At 36.7% G+C, this 24739-nt stretch overlaps 2 protein-coding genes across 2 annotated transcripts in view; one reads left to right on the top strand and one right to left on the bottom strand.

Moving 5' to 3' along the window:
* Nucleotides 1–3336, top strand: part of LOC106088029 (uncharacterized) — a 121526-nt gene extending 118190 nt beyond the window's left edge. The window contains exon 8 of the mRNA XM_013253316.2: nucleotides 176–3336. The gene's annotated coding sequence lies outside the window, so the exon portion shown is untranslated. The remainder of the gene's footprint in view (nucleotides 1–175) is intronic.
* Nucleotides 3337–16217: 12881 nt separating this feature from the next.
* On the bottom strand, nucleotides 16218–19314 carry LOC106087773 (putative odorant receptor 85e). The gene is made up of 5 exons (XM_013252939.2): nucleotides 18736–19314; nucleotides 18474–18673; nucleotides 16984–17266; nucleotides 16650–16910; nucleotides 16218–16559 (listed from the first exon to the last, which is right to left on the bottom strand). Exons 1-5 carry the CDS (start codon nucleotides 19312–19314, stop codon nucleotides 16497–16499), a joined length of 1386 nt encoding a protein of 461 aa, XP_013108393.2. The 3' UTR covers nucleotides 16218–16496.
* Between the last annotated feature and the right edge of the window lie 5425 nt (nucleotides 19315–24739).

Genomic DNA, 24739 nt, shown 5'->3' with positions numbered 1-24739 from the left:
TCTGAGAAGATGTATTTATTGACAGTGGTTCCTTAAATTGCTTACCCCCTCTCTTACATATGATTTTTAATTTCGCGAACAGGGTTTCAGAGGGGATTTTTTCATTAATTTCTCTTATATTAAGTTTTAACGTCTTTAATAATGCAACTGTTTTCATGTGTTCTTTTCATTTCAGCGGCCCCTTGCTGTAGTTGCTGTTGTTCCAGACAAATTGATGATGCCTGACAAAACATCATAATTGATAAAGGAGCCTATTGAACTGGGCAACCCAATGTCTAACTGAAAGGCCAGTGGTCCTGGTCTCCACAGTGCAGTAGATTGTGATAAAGTTAAGCACTCTGGGGGCTACTGTAAATATCTGAGAAAAAAAAAACTATTAGCGAACATGTGAATATAGATGTACGATTTTATTGTTGTTAAGCTATTTTATACTTCCCCATTACCTATGACCCTGAAAACCGTCGAAGTGCGGATGACCATTGGTCCTGACACACTTCAGTGGGACCAGTACCAAAACCCATTGCACAAATAGTAGTACCTTAAACTCCTCGAATAAACTCTGTGATGCATCGGAATTACGCTTTGTCGAAATTAAAAAAGAAGCCTCTGGGAATTACGGCCTACACTGAAAAAATGTTTGTCCTAATTTTAAAGATTCAAGCCAAAGATGATCAATTTTCCAACTTTCCCTTCGGTGAAAAAAAAAAGATTATTTTAAATGGTAGGTTAATAAATCCCTAACTTTGGGTATTGTTATTAAGGGCAAAAATCTAAACTGAAAGACAAAATATCGTTGATGGTTAGGAAATTTGCCTTTCGACAAGACAGTGAACCGTATTTAAATACGCAAAATAACCTTAGCATCTTTAAATGTTATTTTTTTTTTTTTTAATAAAGATGCTAAGTTTAAAAAACACATTTTCAAAAATGAATAATTAAAGTAAAATAAGAACCAATCATCGATCATAATTTAAAACGGATGGTCATGTCAGTTAGTATATAGGAAATTAAATTTAAAAATCTCATGCTTATTTTTAAGTTTTGATTGTTTGCCTCGTTTTCATTGCTAAAATCCTACGTTATAGGGAAAAATTTTAAATTTTGGGACAACTTTTTTTTTTCAGTGTATGCTTATCACCACAATAAACATCCCACATAATTTTAGAATTGTACTAAACACCGCCTTATTGGTAAGAGGCCTTGACTACCACACATGCATGATGAGCGGTGCAGCTTTTGAATAGCTTTCAGCTTAAGATATAATGGAAGATGTTAAATTTGATTCGTGTGGTCTTTTGAAAATTTGATCAAAGATAACTTTTCGATTTCATTAGGGAGCGGATGCGGTGATTACGTAAACATTCATGTGTGGAAAGCGTGGAAAGGGTAATTGAAAATCCGTTTCCCATTTTGTTTCCCATACCAATCCAATCCTAATGTTTTAGTAGATGCGATGCATAAATAAATACTTACACTAGTGGACAAAAGTATTCGCACAGTAACATTTACGGCCTCAATAAGACATGGAGAGATTTTATTTAAAAACTTAAAAAGTCTTGAAAAACAAGGTACCTATTTAACCCTTAGGTCACATTCTTTGTGTATTTGTATCAATTTTGCCATTCAACCCAAATTTTAGTGCATAATTTATACAGGGCTCTTCCGATTTTCAAAAACGCAAAGCGGAAGGTTTTCTGTGCAAACCTTTCCACATTAAAGTTGGAATACAAACCATTATCAATGTTCTATCCATTACGAGGATCTTCAAGTGATTTCAAGCCTCAAAAGTGTAAGGTTTGGAAAATATACGCAAAAGGAATTTTTTGCGTTTTGCGAATTCGAAAACCGGAACAGGCCTGATAAATTTTAAGAGCTGGAACTCCACCGCATATTTTACTCCGTATAAAGTATACAGTGATACAGCTATACCAGGTCATAGAACGGATTTCCCAATTTGTTTGGCAGTTGTTGATTTCTAAGTTCAAGTTATACATTGAAAATCAAAGTGCAATGCAATTTTAATGACTGCCTAATTATTAAGTTAATATTTCCTCATAACCAATGAGCATAATGCGCATTTTTGTGCAAAATAAAGTAGCATTACAACTTGCGTTGTAATTGTAGCGTTGATTACAAGTCATTCGTTCTTGAAACAGCAACGAATGAACATAGGTACAGGTATTGCCATAAGTTTTATGGTTTTATTTCAAAAACAATGATTTTAATTGATTGAATGAACGCTTGAAAAGGAGAAAAAAAAGATTTCAGTTTTCTTGTCTAATGTTTATGTTTGCAAAACACCAATCATACAGTCCAAAAAATGATTGTTTACATATTGAGAGAATCAAAAATACTCAAAGAAAGTATTTCACACATGCAGTCTCATTTTCATTCTGGGCATCGCTGCTTTAGTTCAACTGTCCATTCATGCAAAGATGATTCCATTACAATAGCCAACAGTACCTAAAGAAATATTACTATTTAGCCTTAACTTGATTCAAACTGACATTTTGTTTTTAGCCTATTTCGCAGAATTTTAAGATAACCTGTAAAATAGTTTTTTTTTTAACTTTTTAATAATAGTTAATTTTTTCGAATTAACAATGACTCACAGGTAAACATTTTTGCTGCAAACATTGAGGGATTCTATATTTAGTTAGAGTCTTCGATGCTATTAAGAACTATTCGTTTCCATTCGGCCGTTATTCGTAAAGACTTTTTCCATTTTTTTCCACATTGTAAATAAGTGAAACTTCAATTTGTATTTTACATAATTTTGCCTTTAGGGCAGTAACAATTGATGCATTTTAAGTACGTCTGAGCCTGTAAGTGAGCCGAAAAAACTGTGTGTTATCTAAGAACAATAGTGGCAATAGCCTCTAACCAGTTTGAAACTTTCATCTGTTTGAATACTTTTGTCCCGTTGTGTGAATATCTGTTCGTGGTTCCTGTTGTTAGCAATTTGCCATTTAACATTTAGGATTTTGAATTTGTTTTATACTTTTTTTCTATTTCTTTTGAAGTTACTTGTTTATGAAATAGATTTGTATTTACATACACACATGCACACCTACGTTCCTAGATAACGCAGATGTGTGCTTCGTATGGGTGTGTGGTTGTTTGTGCACTAAGTTATTGTATTTATGTAAGTAGGAGCTTTTATTTTTGTTTTTTGTTTCTTATTGTTATTGGGTTTTCTATCTAAAAAGAAAAAAAAAAAACAAAACAAAAAGAACATAACATCAAACAGCTCTCTTTGTACCATACGACGATAAATGTTTGGATGTATGTATGTATAGCAATGAAATATAGAATCAACTCCAAATAGCAAACCCAGTTGTCGCCTTTTCACTTCCTGTCTACTTTGGATTCCAGGTAAGTGAGGAAATACGTAACAGAAAACTAAACATTTGCTTCAAAGACGGCTCAACTGCTATCATGCCAGCAATGCCACCATCAAAGTGACGCAAAAGAAAAGCGCAGAGGGTTATTCAATTTGAATAAATAGATTTGAGAAAATATGATAAAAATAAGAGTGGAGCAGCGAAGGCAAGTCATTGGCATTGGACGAACAGAGAGCAGAAACTAATTTATCAAAGAAATTGAAAAATGGTGAAAGAAAAAACTGCAAAGCAGAAATCAAATAAAAAATGACTTATGGGCATTGGATTGGGGTTAGACAGACACTTGACGCCAAACTCAGTTGCTTCTCTACTTCTAAACACTGACCGGTGAATATGGATAACATATTCATGCACTACTCCCCCGTATGAACCTTTGAAAAACGCATTGTCCTGATCGTTTTATGTGTATGTGACAAATACTAGGCATACAATTTTGATGTTTACTGTACCCTATTCGCAAATATTTTCAGCTTGATTCCCGCAACGTTTTCCATAAGCTCAAACCGAAATGTCGGTTTGAATAACTGTCAACATTAAGCTAAAACTTTAATCGGACTGCACTCATTTATATTATAACAGTATTCCCTGTTCTTTAATGTTTATATAAGTGTTATGTCTAACTTGGATCGTATTTGGTGAATGTATCGAAAAAACGAAATCGGATGAAAATTGCAATGCAATCAGTTTAACCTGTCTAATCGGTGTGTATGGCAGCCATATATATATACCGATTCAGATTATATTCAACATCGGTGCATCAACAAAATTTTCCTGTTTTCCATCTAAATGAGACCAGTAATTAAAAAACAATTAAAGGACAAAATGTTCACTACATTGAACACTTTGCCATTCCATAACCAATTCTCTGTTTCAACTTCGTCCAAAATACAGTTTTTCTTAATTTCTGTGAAAGTTAAAATTTCCATAGAAAATATTTATATGTCCATTAGTAAAAATTAAACTTTTGGGAGCTAAAAAGACAATAATTTCTAATTTTTTCGGTGATTACTTGTGAGATTAGACCTACTTTTTGATAAAATTGGAGAAATATTAATATTTTTTTTCGACAAAGAAAAATGCCACTTGGAGACAAACTTTCGGGCACGGGGACCAGAATGATTGTTGAAATGAAATTAGCTACTAAAAGAATAGTGAAAATTACAGCTGCAGTCAATCCAAACGGCAATACAGTAGCTTTTGTTAACACTCTGCCAACTATAGCAGCTTTTAGAAAAATTGATGTTCGCAAACCATAGACAAAAAAAAGGCATATTCAACAACTAGTAGCTAATGAAAATACGAGTTGGAAACAAATATGATACGAATTGGATCTATATGTCTATCTATTTCCAGACAACATATCCAACCAATATTGAAGCAATATGTTGGCCTTTTTTAGCAAAGTAAAGTTCCAAAACTTCCCTACCTCAGCGCTATAAAGACACGCGAATTTTTATTGCTGAAAAATACAAATTTTGAGGGAAAGAATTCGATTTGTATAATTTTTTGACGCATTAATTTCGATATTGATGGTCATCACATATGTTGGAAGGGATTCTTGGTGCCTTCGACAAGAGTGCTGCAACTAAAACCATTGCCATGATATGGCAACCCTAAATTGGGTGGGTCCTATACCATGAATACCCCCAAATGTCATTATTTCGTACTAAATATTAAATTTAAGACAAAAAATTTTGAAATAATTTTTTTTCCTATCAAAAAAATGTATGATAATATTAAAAAAAGCAAAGAAACAAAATCAAAAAAGAAAAAAAAATTAAAAAAAAAAAATAATTTATATTTGCAATTTTTAGTGCAGTTTAATTATTAGTCTGGGGTAGCTATAGTAGATTATATCTAACATACACTATAGGTAGGCTTTGTAACATTATATTGTCCATTGGATATTCTTCGGCTGCAGAGCATAGGGTAATCTGTTTCCATTATGTATAGTAAAACGAAAAAACCTTTCTTAAAGTTAGGCAGAAAATGCGTTTTTGCTTTGTTATAGCATTTGACTGGTTTCCCAGATCGTGATTTCGTTTGGCACCACACCAAACTCATCGGTAGGATCTGTCAAAAAGGTATGTCTTCTAAGCTGAAACTATGCTCTTATGAGTATTTTCCTTTTGCAGCGCAGCAATAAAGAAATCAAACTCCACTTCATAAATTTTTGCCAAAACACCATGAGTATTTCTTTGCGGGTTCCCATTTTACTGAAAGTTCCATTAATTGGTTTCCATTTTATAACCCTATGCAGCTTACATAAGTGCATACAAATTTACGATTTTCGTTAGAATTACAAGATAGACCAACGAAGCGTGTGAAACTCGTGCTATTTAATGTCGGGGAAATGTTTAACAACTTCGCGGTGCCCACACGCATTTACATATCTAAATGGTTGCGGATTTATTGTTGTAACGGCTGTTGGAACGTAAAGATCAACATTATTTGAACTGCCTGTCGGAATTCTTGGGCAATGGCGTGTTTGAGTGGTTTCTAGTTTTGCACCACCGCCCCCGCCCCAATGCCGCTCCAACCACTGCATCGGTGGCAGTGGCAAAGCTCAGAGGGTAGCAGCAACATTGCCAATTAAAATTTCTGTGCGCCGCTACTCGGTGCGGAATGTTATGGTCGGATTCACCATAGACGCACGCACATCCATCACAAGCAAGCTGCCGTAAATCAAATTCCTTAAATATTTCAAACGAAAAACAACACTTTATTGATTGTTTCAAATTAAAATTTTCACCGCCTTTGTGGTTTGTCCCATACAAGAAGAGCCGCTACCAAATATGAAAGACATCCATCCAACCCACTGCCACATCCTGACGGTGTACGTAAGTTGGTGGCCTGTGCTTGGAAAATGCAAACCGTGGCTGGCGTCTTTCGTGCGACGACCAGAGGGGAGAGATGGAAAATTAGGCACTTTACATTCAGTATTCGTTAAATTTAATTAAAGCCATAAACATTCAAATATGAAAGCGTACAATTTATTTTCATGGATTTCAGATACGTTGTCATGTCGTCGGTTAGTCGATAAATTGAATTCTTATATAAGGCGGGCTATTGAATGTTTCCCAGCTTGGAGCACCATCGTCCTCTTGCTCGAATGGACTTTGAAAGTCGAAATGTGTTGAACACAAATCCTGGCTTGAAGTGGTTTTTGCGGTTGGAGTTTTGAAGAAAAAAACTTGCGCCGGCAACCCCAGTTTTTTTAGTCAATTTGTTTACTACCACTCCCGCTGGCGGATTAAAATCTATCGACTATTCAAATTTGGGAAAATTACGAAAATTAATTCTTAAATATTTGCATTTAATGTACATTAGGTTAGAAAGACAGTCTTTTTTTCTTAATTGTCTCACTTGTGGTGATTTCGATTCTAGAAAAATAGGTTACACTTATACGATACAACATTTTGCAAATGACGCACTTTCACCGTACTCCGTTATTTAGGTGAAGATGCCTATGAAATGATAGCAGCTGTTTTGAAGTACTGCACTGTCGACCGTAGACTTGGCACGGTGTGAGAATTGCAACATTTTTGCACACTCTGTATACAACAGCAACACAAACGAAAACTACACGCAGCGGTGGGGTTACATTTCGATACCAGAGCGACATGAGAAAAACTGCTACACTTTTTTGGACAATCGTATTCACCATTTAGAAAACTGTAAGTACATCGTGAGACCACAGTAGCGACAGACTAGGCCTCGGGTGGGAATGGAACCAATAACACACACACTGCTAAAATGAGCATGGTATCAACTTGACTACTGTGTTCCATTCCAACACCATGGGAAGACTTGTAATGTTTTCCCAGCGCGGGATTGAATCACCCAGATCGCTTTAATAAGCCCACCAACTAGCGAATGTCAACAATCAGACCTAGTTTCGAGATTTCTTTCTCCACTTGGGCTTCCTCTTTTGATTGCGACCCACGTATGAATAAACTGCACTTTATAGGGGGCACCTCTGATTTCACGAAACCGATAGTCGGTTTTTGGGGCAAAGACCCTTAGACCATTTCTAATTTTAATATGCACCAACTGGGGATGAGATTTTATTCATTTTGTCACTCCTTTTGTTACAAATCGAAAATATTCGTCTTTGTTCGAAAGAAGGATTGTAGCCTCCATGTTCATTGTCCGTCTATTTGTTGTAATCATGCTACCGTTAAAGAAGAAATTTTTTCGGAACTTTGTTTCTTCGCCCACCACCTCAGTATAATATTTCGAAGTAGTTAGCTATCAACATTATTTCCATTTTACATCGATCCACCCTACCTATTTGATTTATTTGACTTCTTGAGCCCTAAGAATCCTCATTTATTCGACGGTATTCATGAACATCCGTGATTAGCCAAGAATTCTTGCAACTCCATCAACACAAGCACAAAGTTTGTTAAACAAGTTAAACTACACTAATCTTCTCACTTCGACTTCGAAAAAATTATCATATATTCTTGATAATATCATGTTATCATATATTCGCTGAAATTTGGTATTTGAAACGTTTGTGATTTCAACACAAATACAAAATCCCGGATATATTGATTTTTAATTATTCATAGCCCTTTTATTAACCAATTCTGGGATTTGAGTACTTGAGTTCCCAGAAATTTAGCTGAAATTTGGTATGTGGAGGCATGCCCTTTTAGGGCCATTAATAGATATGGCCCCCATGAAAATCGATGCCATGATTTGACTTCTTGAGGCCCCAAAAAGAGTCCATTATTTCCCCATTTGATTTCTTCAAACGGAGTCCAGAAATAAACCGAGGTAATATGTGTCAACGATTTATCACTATTTAGTTGCATCCATTAATGCAAAAGATGTTTATTTTACGACGAAATTTTAATTGTAATTGTCTCTCACTTTTGTGAGCCCACTTTGAGTTGCCAATCACTTCCACTGGCATAACTTTGACCCTAGTGAGGGATATTCATCTGACCCTCTCACATTGGCAATACAACAACGGCTTTCCTTAATTCTAAAATCGCACCCAGCGTACCTGCTTGGTATTCCAATGTGTGGATGCATTATAAGCGACAACATATTTTATTTTAATTTTGTGCACAACTCCGTTTTGCTGTAGGGCATATCGAAATGTTTAAAAGCAAAAATTCATATCAAGAGTGGCTCATTTTGTTGAATAACTTGCAATTAGACAAATTGTTTATGTCTATTTAGGGCTCCACAAAAGAGAGATATTCCCAGAAGATGTGTCCAAAAAGCTCCACAGAGCCAAATCTTATTCATGTGAATGCCATAGCTAGCGAGGATTGTTTTATCTGCAGTCACATAGAGTGGATACGGACACAGATGGCTCTTAGTTAACAACGAACATCCCTGCGTATGAGCATTCAAACTCCTCCTACGTTAATCATACGTCACATCGTCCCATATGTCACCCATGACCAAGATGCCCCAGGCACAGCCATAGACAGACACACACACACACGCACCCACGTTCGAATGGGTGAGTGAGTTGAAATGTTAATTTATGGCATTATTTATCCTTGGAGAAATGACGTCCTGTTCCTTGGCAAATACCAAATTGCATTGTTAAGGAAATAAGATACTTGTGGCTCCATAGTGTCTGTTAGGAATTTATGTGTTTCCATGTGAGCGCCAGTGACTGCTACATTGGGATGGCGAATGAAATTTACACTTAAATTAGTATTTAATTTGTTTGCTCGAACTCAATTCCCAAATCCAATTTGCTTAAGTGGATAATGAAGAGATGGCAGTTTATTGAAGTCCTTTGTATTGGCGCCGGTAGTTAATCAATTCGCAGCCAATTGACAAACCTTCAAACTTAGCCAATACAACCTAATATACTTATGAACTCGTACATCTCCATGTGGTACATGCGAGAGTGGATGGAGAATAAGTACGGACGCTATAACCTGAATAAAGGATCAACTGTGGGGTGAATAAATCATGTGAAAAGTAAGACATCCTGCCTACACAAAGGAAGCTCAAATCATTTCTGATTTGGTTGTTGTTAATGAAGAAAGGAATCTCTTGGTCATCTGTTTATGGTGACACACAACACACACACTAACACAAATACGCACCACCACACATAGATAACTAGCAGTACAACGGCAGAAAATAACTTTTGGTAAAGGTATCAGCAATAATACTAATTTGCTAATGAGAATCGCTACGGTAGCAACGCCGAATGTAGATTGGACAGACGGAATCCATATAAAATTTGGAGGATGTGGAAGGAAGTCGTTTGCTTTCGAGCAATACATTCTGCACTTTTCAGTTTGGAAAGTTAACGTAGATACCATTATCTGATTTTTTTTTCACAATCATAGAATCATAATCAAGGAAAGGGCCCATATGTGCCCATGAAACTATAAGTGGCTTCCATTATGGGCTCTTCGACAAAACATTGTACTGTGTGGCCGACTGCAACAACAATATGGCCCCAAGACTTAATGAGTTGGAAAACTTTACGTTGTGCTCTCTACAATGTATGGCGGAAGCAAGCATAGCAACAAAACCGTTTCCATTTCGTTGTACGTGACTAGAAAAGCCGTGAGTTTAATGACACCCAAACCAGCATGGCCAACTCGCCATGCAAGCTGCAGGGTCTAGGCGTTTAGTTTATTGGCCTTCGCTTTGCATGTCGTGCGGAGCAAAAACGTCTTTAAATGTTATCGATATTTACTGTGGGAGGTTGTTAAAAGGGTTAAAAGTGGCACAGGAATGGACTCAAATTCACTTGATGACCCTTAAGGTTTTCATGGCATAGGGGGAATTCTAATCTGCTTTATTTTATTATCAAAATAGTCTTCCATTTGAATATATTGCTACTTTGAACATAGAATTAATTTGGGTGATGAAAAAATTGAATTTTCTACTTAGAAAGTAGCTTCGTAACTTATCATAACTGAATGCCAAGGAACGGGAGGGCAAACCGAACCAGAACGGCGTTCCGCAGGGCGACGCCTTGCACCTTAAAACCTCACAAATGTCGCCAGCAATAGGAAGGAATAACCACCTCTGATAACCACGTTCTGATGCCCTTTCCTACATTCGAAAATAGGCGTTTAGTGTTACCGACATGCTAACCTCTGCGACACAAAATAAGAACAGGTTAAAGTGGTGTTATTCTCTGAACTTCGATAAGGCACCCACATGAATCTCCCTATACATTGTTTGAAATTTCTACTCAAAAACTGGCCTATTAAATTATTAGCATTATTTTATAACCCAGCCCCAATTTACTTTTCGAATTCTGTTAATAATTTTAATAGCGTTCTAAACAAATTTGACCGAGGATTCGAAAAAATTTTGTCTTTTAAAACAAAATTGTATGCACAATTTCAACAAATTTTTTCCTTGAAAAATAAGAATAAAACAATTTAAGTAAATTAAATAAATATTTCATCTTCAGAATTTTTATTAAAAGGAAATTTCTTTTTATAATTTGACTTTATAAAACTAACCATATGAGCTGTATGACGACGTTAGCATAGCTGAACGTATCAAAATACAACGGTTGCGTTGGCTAGGTCATGTGTTCAGAATGAATGACCAAGCTCCAGCGAAGAAGCCTTTTGAGAGCGACCATGATGGTATCCGCAAACCAGGACGATCAAAAGCCCGATGGAAGGACAAGTGGTAAGAGACACCTCGAAACTTAGGGCCAGAGGTTATAAATTGAGCGCAGAAGAGGCGCTTGAAACGCTAATCTACGTTTGGACAGAATGGCACCCCGCAAATAGTGTAGGCTGCAATATGCTTACATTGAAAACCTACACTTATGACAATCGACGATTGTTGGAGTAGGAGTTGGACATGTGTGTTTAGTTGTAATAGTTGGATGTCTTCATTTGGCAGAAAAAATTTAATGTGGAGTTGTTTTCTTTCTTGCTGTTTCTTAAGAGCATAGTTTCAGCCTTTCTTTGCCTAACTTTAAAAATAGGATTATTTGTTTTTCTTTTTGGAATAGAAACAGAGAACGGTCTGCAAACGGAGCAAATTTCATTAAAAATTTCGTCTTCTCAGAAAAATTCATTAACATTTTTTTTCAGCAAAAAAAGTAGCGAAATATTTTTCGTTAGGTTTATATTGCTTCGGAAACTTCAGAAATAAATTCATTTTTCGAATAGTCCGGAAACCTGTTTTAGGAAAAAGCCGGTTTACTGATCACCCTACAAAATCAATTCAATCCAAAATTGAGCGTAAAAGTAAAATTAACTCTTTGTAGGCTCCTAAAGTGGAATCGAAAAATCGGTATATATTTTCCTCCCAATAAAAATATATGGGTTGCAACATACTTCAATACAAACAGTCGATTGGACTGTCGTTAGATCAGTCTTGGTCTCTTATCTTCATCTCATCAGTGGACACTGTACCATTTGTCGTATCTATACACAATAAACGTTAGGTTAGGTTAGTTTAAAAAGAGGGTGCGGATTTTAATCCGGTCCATGCCACTATGGGCATACACCTAAGCCGGCAATCGGCTTGTTGTATGCTCTAAATACTAAAAAAGTAACCTCGAAGAAGAAAATCTAAGTTAGAAATTCCGTGCAACTGACAAAATCCTTAATTGTTTTTCATGCCACACCCCTAAGTTGGTTCATGTCTGGTATTATGTCCTCTCCTAAAGGCCGGTGACTGTAAGCCGCGAAAGCCGGAAATGCTCCAACATCTCATCATCTTTCCCACATGCCCCGCACCGATTTTGCATAAGTGGCTACCTAGAACTCTAGTAATCATAAAATGAATGTTTGATTCTATTTTCAAGCGTAGTCCAACAGGTATATGCTTCAATAGAAGAATAGTGGTTTGTTTCAGTTTATGTTATTTGGTGGCTATTGCTTCTACAATTTTGTTCAACATACACTCTTGTAAAGAGCATTAATACCATTTTACTAGGGTTTACCCCTACTACTTCGATATGCTAGAAGTTTGACATTTTATTCTAGAACTTCGGAGTCCCAAGACCTACAAGGGCTGCTCCCTATATGCACACATTATATTAATTTAGTTGGTTATTTTCTGTAAATATTAATAATTTTTATGTAACAACAATATTTGTAGTATTCACTTAAATTTAAAGTCATTACCTCTGGAAAACTTCATCCCCTCTTGACCCTAGTCCGACCATGTCTATTGGTATTTATTGTATCTTCAAATAAACACCAACGAGTTTTTATTTATCTTTTTATCCATTCTGAAATATTTCCCCATAATGTTTCCAATGAATTTATAACTTTATCGATAACATCTTCTCAAGCCAAGCGAACAAAGGCAATAATGTGAAAAAATGGCATTGACAATAAAATTTGTTTGGTTTAACCAAACATTTGTTAACAGGTATAGATACGACCTAAACAAACAATTCATAAATGCGCCCTTCTCCCTATCAACAAGAATTACTTGTACTCAGGGAAAACATCATTCAACTTTGAATCGAACAGCATAAGTTAATAAAATGTTAGTGCAATGGAAATTTTCAGTAAAAATTAATATTTATATTTGTGACGAGGATTTTTTACAGAATGCAATATATGGATTTCATCTTTGTCCACAGTAATCAATGGAAATAAAGGAATTTCAAATGTACTCTAAAATAATTGAAAAAGGCGATCGTACTTTGTCTAACACAATTTGTTGCTGTTTGATATATTATGCAGAGTTCCACAATGAGAGTACCACCCTAAGGCCGTGGCCATGATCACTACATATTTCCATTCATATACTGTTTAAGCGAGTTTAGCTTAGCTTTAGTTTAACACCTTGAATTATAGGTGTATTAGCAACAACTATGGCAAGTATGATCCAAATCGGTTCATAACCTGATATAATAGCTCCCATATAAATCGACCTCCCAATTGTACGCAAATCTTATCGGATTTGGCTGAAAGGATAGTCCTAATCGGTCCATAACCTGATAAGGTTGCATGGCAATTTGTATCCATTATCCTTTGTGTGCCTACAAAGAGATACTGGGCAAAGATCTTGACAAATCCGATCCATGGTGGATGGGGTGGGTATATAAGATTCGGCCTGGGTGCCTACAAAGAGATACTGGGCAAAGATCTTGACAAATCCGATCCATGGTGGATGGGGTGGGTATATAAGATTCGGCCTGGCCAAACTTAGCACGCTTTAAGTTGTTAGTTTTAAAATTGATTGTGCATATTGAAAAGAATGCCAAGTTTAATTTAATGTCAAGCTCAAATCATTACCAATTTTAAGCAGACCTCGGTTGGCAATTACATTCTTTCATAGTTTATTTGTATTTATTTCGATGTTATGTTACACGCCTTTAATATAGCCTTCCATTTTCGCACAATTAGGGTTTTGTTGTTGTTTTGTTGTTGTTGTTTTTTCACACATTTAAATACCTACTTTGCGATGGATATTTCTCTATCGCGTAAATATAAGCAATGCATGTGTCTTGGAAATTGTTGTTGTGTTTTCTAGTTCCTCACAGCCATTTGTATATTGCTTAACTTAATTTTGTCATTAGACATACCAGCATTTTTATACCCACCACCGAAGGATGGGGGGTATATTCATTTTGTCATTCCGTTTGCAACACATCGAAATATCCATTTCCGACCCTATAAAGTATATATATTCTTGATCAGCGTAAAAATCTAAGACTTTAAGTCTTCAAAAATACAAATATTGAGCTGAAATTTTGCACAGATTCTTTTTTTGTCCATAAGCAGGTTAAGTTCGAAGATGGGCTATATCGGACTATATCTTGATATAGCCCCCATATAGACCGATCCGCCGATTTAGGGTCTTAGGCCAATAAAAGCCACATTTATTATCCGATTTTGCTGAAATTATGGGCAGTGAGTTGTGTTAGATCCTTCGACATCCTTCGTCAGTTTTGCCCAGATCGGTCCAGATTTGGATATAGCTGCCATATAGACCGATCCTCCAATTTAGGGTCTAAGGCCCATAAAAGCCACATTTACTATCCGATTTCGCCGAAACTTCGGACTGTGAGTTGTGTTATTCCTTTCGACTTTCTTCGTTAATTTGACCCAGATTTGGATATAGCTGCCATATAGACCGATCCCCTGGTTTAGGGTCTTAGGCCCACAAAAGCCACATTTATTATCCGGTTTTGATGAAATTGGTTGAAATTGGGGACAGTGAGTTGTGTTAGGCCCTTCGACATCTTTCTTCAATTTGGTCCAGATCGGTTCAGATTTGGATATAGCTGTCATATAGACCGATTTCTTGATTTATGGTTTTGGACCCATAAAATGCTCATTTATTGTCCGATGTCGCCGAATTTTGGGACAGCGAGTTAAGTTAAGCTCCTTGACATACTTCTACAATATCGCACAGATCGGTCCACATTTGAATATAGCTGCCATATAGACCGGTCTCTCGATTTAAGGTTTTGGGACCATAAAAAAGGCATTTATTGTCCGATTTCGCCGAAATTTGGGACATTGCTTTGTGTTAGGCTCTTCGACATTTTTATGCAACTTGGCCCAAATCGGTCCAGATTTGGATATAGCTGCCATGTAGACCGATATCTCGTTTTAAAGTCTTGGCCCCATTAAAGGCGCATTTATAATCCGATTTCACTGAAATTTGACACAGTAACTTATGTTAGGCTTTTCGCCATCCGTGTCTTATATAGTTCAGATCGGTTTATTTTTAGATATAGCTAGTGTACTTATTAGTATATGGTTCAAATCGGAACTTATTTTGATATAACTGATATGGGACATAAGGTATGAAATGTTCACCGAATTTTGATGAAAGATGGTTTACATATATACCCGAGGTGGTGGGTATCCAAAGTTCGGCCCGGCTGAACTTAACACCTTTTTATTTGTTGTACCTTAGGTGAAACTTTAAAAATTGTCACTTTCGGAGTTTTTGGTTTTACAACAAGAGAAAAGTACATTTACCGTTGGTGAAGATCCTAAAGGGTTCACAAAACAATCAAAGTGATTTCCGTTCAATAGTGCTGCGTTACACAGTAACAATGCAGGAAAAGCTTCATCATAACATTTTTTTGTTTGTCGTAAAAATGTCTCAAAAGTTGTATTTTATGCGTGTGAAATGTTTTCATGAATATTTCAACACTTATATCAGATGAAAGATATATATAAGGAAGCTATACCGTATATCGGGCGAAAAATATATATGAAGCTATATCTAAATTTGTACTGATTTTTGCCAAAATCAGTAGCGTTAGAATATCAAATGCAACCTGTACCATGATGACAAGAATACATCCACCGACAACCAGGTTGACAGAAGGACATGGAATGATACATAACCGATATAAATACTTATCAATGGGCGCAGCTCTTCTCCTTCTTAGCATTGCAAACTAATGCGCTATATTGTAATACCTTTTACAGAGTAGGTGTAGGATACAACACGTGGACAAGCTTTCAATTATATATTTCTAGATTCTGCTTATAAAAAGAAACCACTTGAAGTACTTGAAATCCTGTTCAAAATAGGATTTCGTCAGCGAAAAATTAGCATTGTGCAAACTTTTAAGAAGCAGTTCCTCTTACAGTTGTAGTTCAATGAAGAAATGCCAAATTTCATACTCGATGTCGCAAAGCTTTGCGTTCACTTTAGTGAAAATCTTCAAACTCACATTGGAACTTGTCTTGGCATTCCTACAATGGTCGTGGCCGAGATAACAGGCATAGTTCAACAACAAAAGTGCCAAGTAGACACTTCAACACCTGCCATCAATCAGTCGGCCCGCCAAACAACTAACCAACCATCCAACTCTTCGAGCACACCACGACAACCGCCCTCAATAATTTATTGGTATTTGTATCTGCAGAATTTGGTTGTAATTAAATTGAAGCGAAAAGCAATTTTATGTTAATAAACATTAAAAATTAAACGCATCGAAAGGTGACTACAGGCAGCTAGCGAGGGTGTGATTTACATAAAATCATCAAAAGCGAATATGAACAGCGGCGGGAACGGGGTGCATAAATGGCAACTCAAACGGAAACGAGACAGCAGTGCCAGCGCAACACTGAGGGCTGCTATCTGGGGCTGGGGTGGTAATAAGCACACTCAAATAAGCGACGTGGAAAGTGGTTACTGATTTTTCTCTGCCAACTTCTGCAGCAAGGTGAGGAATGAAAATGCCTGGGTTATGACCTAGAAATGCAAAAATCAGAACAGAAACGGAGAAATTTATTGAAATGTTGCCTGTAGTGGCATTTGTTTGTTTGTAGCAATGGCACTTACCGAACGCAGTCGTTGCACATCCATGAGATAGAATTTGCCCGCTGTTAGTTTCACCATTCGTCTGGTGTTGACCAGAAACATTAAAATGTCGTTTTTATAAAGATGGCCATTGATCCACCACTGAGAACGCCAAAAGGCTTCACCAGCTCGAATGCTGTGACTGCTAAGCATCTCGCCACAGTAGGTAAACATCAGTAACTCGGACAGCGTCAGCATAAGATATTGCACCAAGTTGATTGCCCTCATGGCAGAGCGTTCACCCTATAATGGTAGCATCGTAGAAATTGCATTAAATATTTGTTTGACATCGATGGTTCTTGGAACTTTGGCTTACCGCCACCCCAACAAATGCCAGGAGACACAGCTGTAGGGTAATCTGCAGAGACTTGACAAGGCAATATGGGTTGTAGAGCATCTCCAAAGTGTCACAGCTCTGCAGTATAAACTGATGAATGTGCACACACTCGACCAAGGAATCATGAAGAGCTTGCCCCAGATTCGCATTGTGGGTCATTTTTGAAACGGAAAGCTCCTTCAGGTTTGTGGGATGCTCGATCAGAAGGGCATACTGATTTAATTCATCATCTTGGGACTTTGGTAACTCCTGTTGAATTTTTCTTTTAAGAGACGATGGATTGGATAAAACGTTCTTTCTTATTTGTGTCTCATGTTTTTGCATTCAACAAAACTATTCTCTAAGTAGTAAGTTTTCCCGTCAGATATAAACAATTCAAAAACAATTTCATTATTTTTTTTCTTAAACTATATTTCATAAAAATTAAAATGGAGACATTTTAAACTTTTGACTTGTTTCATTTTTAACTGGTTTGCTTGAATAAGAAAACCCCAGTTCAAATATTTTTTTAAGAAATTCGAAAAAAAGCTAATAAATTCGCATTAATTTAATGCAGGAAATTGGTCTAGCTTGAGAATTGCTAGATGTCATCTGAAAATCACCAGATAAAGAACCCAGGGAGTTCAGCGAGTAAATAATTAAGACTGAATGTGCCTATGGATGGCTCCATTTTTATACCCACCACCGTAGGATAGGGGGTATATTCATTTTGTCATTCCGTTTGCAATACATCGAAATATCAATTGACGACCCTACAAAGTATATATATTTCGGATCTAAATTCTAAGACGATTTAACGATGTCCGAGTGTCTGTCCGTCTGTCCGTCCGTCTGTTGTAATCACTCTACAGCCTTCAAAAGTTGAGATATTGAGCCGAAATTTAGCACAGATACATTTTTTTGATGCACGCTGATTAAGTTCATGAACGGGCCACATCGGACCATATTTGGATATAGCTGCTATATAGTCCGATTTTCCCATAAAGGGTCTAATGCCCATAATATTTTTAATCCGATTTTGCTCAGATATAGCTACCAAATAGACCGATCGGCCGATAATGGGTCTGAAGACCATAAAAACTTTATTTATATCCCGATTTCGCTGAAATTTGTAACAGAGAGTTATTTTAAGCCTCCCGACATTTGACCTAAATATGGATTAGATCGGTCCATATTGAGATATAGCTGCCATATAGACCGATCACCCGATAAAGGATCTGAAGCCCATACAAGTTTTATTTACTACCCGATAAGTTATACAATTATCACCAGATTGTGGCAAAAGGGGGTTTACATATACACCCGAGGGGGTGGGTATCCAAAGTTCGGACCGGCCAAACTTAATGCCATTTTACTTGTTTTGCATTTACTCCTTTTTTAGTTTGAATCTCAATCTTTTACTGCTCTTAAACTTTGTCCATTGGTTAACTGGAAATATCCACGAAATATCCACGGCACTGACCACTTACCTCAAAATGTTTAGATCCTCACCCGTTAAAAGTTGCGCATGGTGGGTGACATTCTTAAGACTGCAATAAAGGACATCGAATTGGCCCAACATAATAACGACCACAGAAACAAACAGCGCAGAGCCGTTACCGAAAATGCAGCCCATTAGAAATTGACACCACACTTGGGTTGCATAAATGAATGTGTACAGACCTGGTTTCTGAAAAGCGAACTTTCAACTGAATCGAAGAACAAAAGAATCTTCAGATGTGGACTACAAACCAACGGATCAAATGGATACCAGCACTTCAGCGGCAAAGTATGCGATCCCAATAGCAAGGGAGCCAAGGCCCAACTCACCACTCCCACGGTGCAGGAAATCAACCAGTATAGACTGACCTTATGAGCCAAACGGATGGATTGCTTGGCGCTGACAAATGTTAAACCTGCCAAGGAATGATGACGATACTCTCTGTTGACCTTGCTTATAAACTTGAGCAGAGTCTGCGATCTGATTAACCAATAGCAGGTGGCAAAGGTGGAAAATGAGAAAATTATGGCCATGGTCAGGGCGTCGGTGATCTCTTCCAGTTCGCCGCTCTCCAGCATATCTAGCGTAGTTTTCATATACAAAAGCGAGAGATGCAAATTTGAAAACACACAAAAGACACAGTAACACATGGCAAGGCGGCGACATAATGCCTTCAATGGCGAGGGGAAGTAATTCTCCAATTTTATGGGCACCTGCCCCATGAATTTCATAAAAAACAATTGCAGCCGAAAAACATCGTCCACCCTTTTGCTATCATGCTCCGAGTACAACACATCGAAATCGCCGCCATGGAAATCCACTGAGGACATTTTATTAGTTAGACTGAAAACGCTGCACTGATGGTACGCGCGTCCTCCGAGGACCATTTAAATACAACCACACAGCACACATTCGTACACATGTCCCCTGGTGGACAATCAATTAGTAAACTCTCGCTTAACTGAGTAAATTTTTAATTAAAAAAATCACCTCTCCCCCGGTGGCAGTTTGGTTCATTAGGTTGTGCAGGAGATGTGAAAAACCAAATAATTGCTTAATTGTCACATACTGCTACACGCTACACTCGCATTCAATCGCTTCACTTGTGGCAGTTCATCCGAAAATCTCCTCCCCATGAAGTGGGATGCCATCCAAAAAGTTTAATTGATGAATGAAAACTTTTTGTCAACACCCACAACAGTGACTCCACACACCCTCTCACGTCCCATCGAACAACAAACCTAGCCAATGTAATTATGAACCTGTTCTAATTTAGAGGAAGCCAATTAACAACTTCAAAAACTACAAAGAGAAGAAAGAAAGCAACAATGAGAGAGGGAGAGAGAAAGAGTGGTCGTTGGTCTACGTGCCTCATCATCCAGGTGAACTATCGCCCTAAGTCGCCCATTAACAATTTAACGGAGGGAATAATTTGCAAAAGATTCACAAAACTTGTCTGCGAATGTCATTAAATATCACTTTGGGCATTTTTAATTCAAAGACAACGCTCTGCCCTCACTCATCACAGAGTGGATTTAAGCGCGTACGATTTATGCGCCACTACAAGTCTCGTTAACAGGACAAAATCAGGACACATAGCAACACCTCCAGCACTTCAGCCTTGAGTAGGAATAAATTTACTCAAGGCTTGATTTAAATACTCTTAATGTCGAAATAGGAAATGGGGACCATTAAAGTGGCTTACTGCCGTTTATTGAGACTATCAAAAAGATTCGATATGTTATTTCTCCAACGGCTGCAATCAACACTCAGAAGGATTAGTAAACAGCATGAAAAGGGGCTCGGCTCTTCTATTTCGAATTGAAAAAAGTTTTCTGGGAAAAATTTTTTTCTAATCAAATTACGTAAGGAGACGGTACAAAAATGTTGTTATTTTATAAAAAAAAAAACATTGCACTCAAATACCACATGGGCGTAACAGTCTAGTTGACAATCGAATTCAAGGGATCTGGGACCTAATCACCGCATTCGATAACATATTCGTTTTTACTTGGAACAAATTGTCGATACGAAAACATACTTGGATCACCATTTTGTACAGCGTCGCCAGCATCTAAAGGAATTGCCGTGATTAGGTCCATGGTACGTTTTTGTTACTGATTGTCATCGTTGAATATGTAGTCTGAATTGAAATCTGAAAAGAAATTTGTCGGGAAGATTCGAAGCATTTATTATCTTATTTCTTACACCAAGTTATGTGAATGCCTTCTTCTACTTGATCTTTACGGTGAAATCGCGATCTATCTTGTCTTTGCGAATCATTCTGAGGTGGACATTTTCCGTCTTTCTCACCCCGCTATTTCATCATTTATGATGGCTACGTCACATCGTAAACTACAATGTATCCTTGCGAAAGTTCTTATACAGCTCGTTGTTAATACCCCACCCATACTCAAATCAATGATTAGCCCGATTTCTTACTTCTGAACATACATATAAGAGCAGAAGCTACCGTATATATGGTAGCTACATCCAAATCTGAACCGATCTCTACCATTACCACGCGTAATAGTAGATGCAAAAGAAAACATTCTGCAAAATGTCGGGAATATTTGTTAATTAATTGGCATGCTATGGTTTTTGAAGTGAAAATCGGGCGTGTATATACATATATGTATGATATATCTAAATCTGAACCGATTTCTGTAAAATTCAACGTCAATATTAAGTACCTATAGAAAATAATCTGTGCCAAATCTTGTGAAGTTGGTTGACGGATGCGCAAAACAAAGTAATTTTAGGCCAAATCGGGCGACATATATATGGAAGCTAGTACTTTTCTATATAATGCTCAATGCGAGTATACTTTCAAAACAAAACAAAAATCATGCAATTTGGTCTTGTACGTCAAAAGTTTTATGTCCTATAACAAAAAACAATATGGTATATTTTGGACACCTTGTATTGCTCCCTTTACAAGTGGTACAGGGTGCAATACAAGACACCCTTCATGTCACAATATGAAAATACAATGCAGCTGTTTCAAATTTCATAAAAATAGGAACACTTTTGAAGGTCTTATCGAATTTTGGCCATTTTTTCCCATTTCCGCCCATAGTGCACCGGGCCAATTGTGGGATACCATCGATAATGGATTTATTTATTTCAATCTATGGAAATACAATTCCTTACAGACTGCAAACAATGTATACTTTTAACGCAAACAATGTATACTTTTAACGCTTAGTTCATATAAGGATCGTTTTGAAATAAGCAAATCGGCTAACAAATGGATTCTATGGGCTGAAAAACATATACCGGAATGTATATAATGAATTAGATATTAAAGATTTTTTCCTCGACCGAAGAATTGTGGTAATGATTTTGAGCCAAAGAGCATGCCTTAGCTTGTTATCTTAAAATTCTTTGTGCTATAAATAAAACCAGAAATTTTTGTTGTTGTTTTCGCACTTTTAAATACCTACTTTGTGATGGATATTTCTTTATCGCGTAAATGTTACCAAATAATGTATGTGCCTTATAAATTCTTGTTATGTTTTCTTTTACTTGGCAGCCATCTATGTGTTGCTCTAATGTTTTTTGTCATTGGACATACCAGAATTGCTGGACTTGTGGCGAAACATTAAAAATTGTCACTTTCCGAGTTTACCTTCCGCACTCGTCTGTGATGCGCACTATACTGACTGCTCTATGATCAGTCAAAACAAAAAAGAAAAAAATTTGTGTGTGAGAATGTGTCTATACTAGTGACGAGCACACAATTGCAATTATTTAGAAGCCTATGGGACTGCTTGGGAATATTTTCTTGTATACGTACAAAGTAGTGTGTAATTATGTGAATACGCTTAAATACTCACACTTTACATCTAGTAGGAGAGACACAAGAGAATAAATATTGATCCAGTACAGAATTAATTGCTTGCGGCTATCATAGCACTTTTGCAATTAAAGAATTTTTGGTTTTACAACAAAAGGAATGTTCTTTTACCGTAGACGAAGCTGTTTAAGGGTTTACAATAAACAAAGTTAGTTACATTCGATAGTACTACGTTTATGACTAAGCTTGATATATTGAAGCGAAACGTTACACGGTTACAATAAAAGCAAAACTTTGTGATAAAAATATTTTGTTTCTTGTAAAAATTTCCCAAATGTTTTATTATACCCTACACCACTACTGTGGTACAGGGTATTATAACTTAGTGAATTAGTTTGTAACAGCCAAAAGGCTCTTCCTTTAGACCCATTGATAGGCATACCGATCGACTCAGAATCACTTTCTGATTCGATTTAGCTATGTCTGTCTGTCTGTCCGTCCGTATGTCTGTCCGTCTGTCCATGTTAATTTGTGTACAAAGTACACGTCGAAATGGAAATCGGTTCAGATTTGGATATAGCTCTCATATATATATCGCCCGATTTTCACTCCTAGAGCCACTGCAAGCACATTTATTGACCAATCTTGCCAAAATATGGCACAACGCTTTCCTCGACGACTACCACAATATACATAGAGTGTGGTCAAAATCGGTTCAGATTTAGATATAGCTCCCATATATATGTTCGTCCGATTTTCAGTAATAATACAATAAAATGGTTATTTGTAAACCGATTTTCTCGAAATTCGGCAGGAGAGATTTTCTCTTGACTCTCAATACTACTGGTGAATTTCATGGAAATCGGTTCAGATTTCGATATAGCTCTCATATATATATATATATATATATATATATATATATATATATCGCCCTAAACTTCTAGAGTCACAGCAAGCGCATTTATTGGCCCATCTTGGCAAAATTTTACAAAACGCTTTCCTCGACGACTACTACATTATCTGAGAAGTTTTTCTCCAAATCGGTTCAGAAGTAGATATAGCTCCCATATATATGTTCGTCAGATTTTGGGTAATTTGCCATGATGTTGTCATTTGTCAACCGTAGTATTTACAGTTTGAACATATTTGCTCGCCGAGGTCCATTAAAATTTGAATTCAGAATTGGATATAGATCCCACATTGTATTTAAAATGTAGGTGTAGGGTATAATACAGCGGCATCGTCCGACTTTCACCCTTCCTTACTGGTTTTTTATTTAAATATTTAAAGACGCGCCTATTTGTATTGCTTTTTGTTACTTCAACTATAACACAAATTTTCCAAAGTTAATAATCTATTTTTATTACCATTTAGGACATAAAATATATATAATATCATGTAAGAACAAGCAAAAATGCCATAAGTTCGGCCGTGCCGAACTCTGGATAGCCTCCAGGCACTCAATATATTAAGCAGAGTGTTTCAGATGGGCAGAAATGGAAAGAAAGAAGAATAAGAAAAACAAACACTCAATTTAGGATTTGAATGATAAGTTGAATTTATTTCTTGGCGGACTTAGCCTTAACTATCAGTTTGACGACAAAAGATGAACAAGAACGATTTGCTGCCGGTCTGGGCTGAAATTATTATTATGACATGATTCTTAAGCAATACCGCAAATTCCATGAACATTTTTGTTTGTATTGTTGATTGTTTACAATTTATTTAGGAACCAGGGATTTTATATCTTCTTCTAAATATTTGCAATGGCTTGGTATAAACATTGGAAATTTATAATCTTAATTAATTACAACTCCACTATACCATAGTTTTATCCAAACAGGATCTGATCTGAATAAATTTAATTCAGGTATCGACAAATTTTAGCGAAACCTGGCAATAAATCCGCTTTTTCTGGAATTAAGATCGTAAGATCGGTCTACGCAACTATGCCCGATCTCTACCGTAATTGGCAGTGATATCGATGGATCTAATACCTCGCACTGCTCTAAATTTCAAGGAAATTGGACAATAAATCTGGCTGTTATAGACTGAAGACCTTAAATCTGCAGATCGGATCGGTGCTAAATATCACCCCAATATCTCAAGTTTTAAAGGCTGAAGCGAAATTGCAAAAGAGGGACAGATACAAGGACATCGTGAAATCTTCTTAGAATTATACTACAGTCAGCAATATATGTATATACTTTGTTGGGCGGGAAATTGATATTTCGATATCTAGCAGTCCGAATGACTTAATGAATATACCCCCTATCCTATGCTGGTGGGTATAAAAACATTTCACAAAAGGGAACTTTTTTAAGTGGGATATTTCACCACTTAAATTTTAGTTTAGCTTAACTTTAGTTAGTGTGGGGACCTAGTAACATACAGTAAAAAATTTAAAATTTCCGGTTTGCAAAATATTTTAACCTGCTATAATCCCGTTTTTAAGG

The sequence above is a fragment of the Stomoxys calcitrans genome, chromosome 2, assembly GCF_963082655.1.
Source record: "Stomoxys calcitrans chromosome 2, idStoCalc2.1, whole genome shotgun sequence".
In the NCBI taxonomy this organism is placed as follows: domain Eukaryota; kingdom Metazoa; phylum Arthropoda; class Insecta; order Diptera; family Muscidae; genus Stomoxys; species Stomoxys calcitrans.
This window is presented reverse-complemented; position numbering and strand designations above follow the sequence as displayed.

Excerpts from the sequence above, each read along its gene's own strand:
- LOC106087773 (XM_013252939.2), bottom strand. The coding sequence starts at position 19,314 with ATGTCCTCAGTGGATTTCCATGGCGGCGATTTCGATGTGTTGTACTCG. Across the intron at positions 17,267-18,473 it reads GAGGATCTAAACATTTTGAG|AAAAATTCAACAGGAGTTAC; the intron begins GTAAGTGGTCAG and ends GTCTCTTAAAAG. Across the intron at positions 16,560-16,649 it reads ATGTGCAACGACTGCGTTCG|GTCATAACCCAGGCATTTTC; the intron begins GTAAGTGCCATT and ends TTGCATTTCTAG.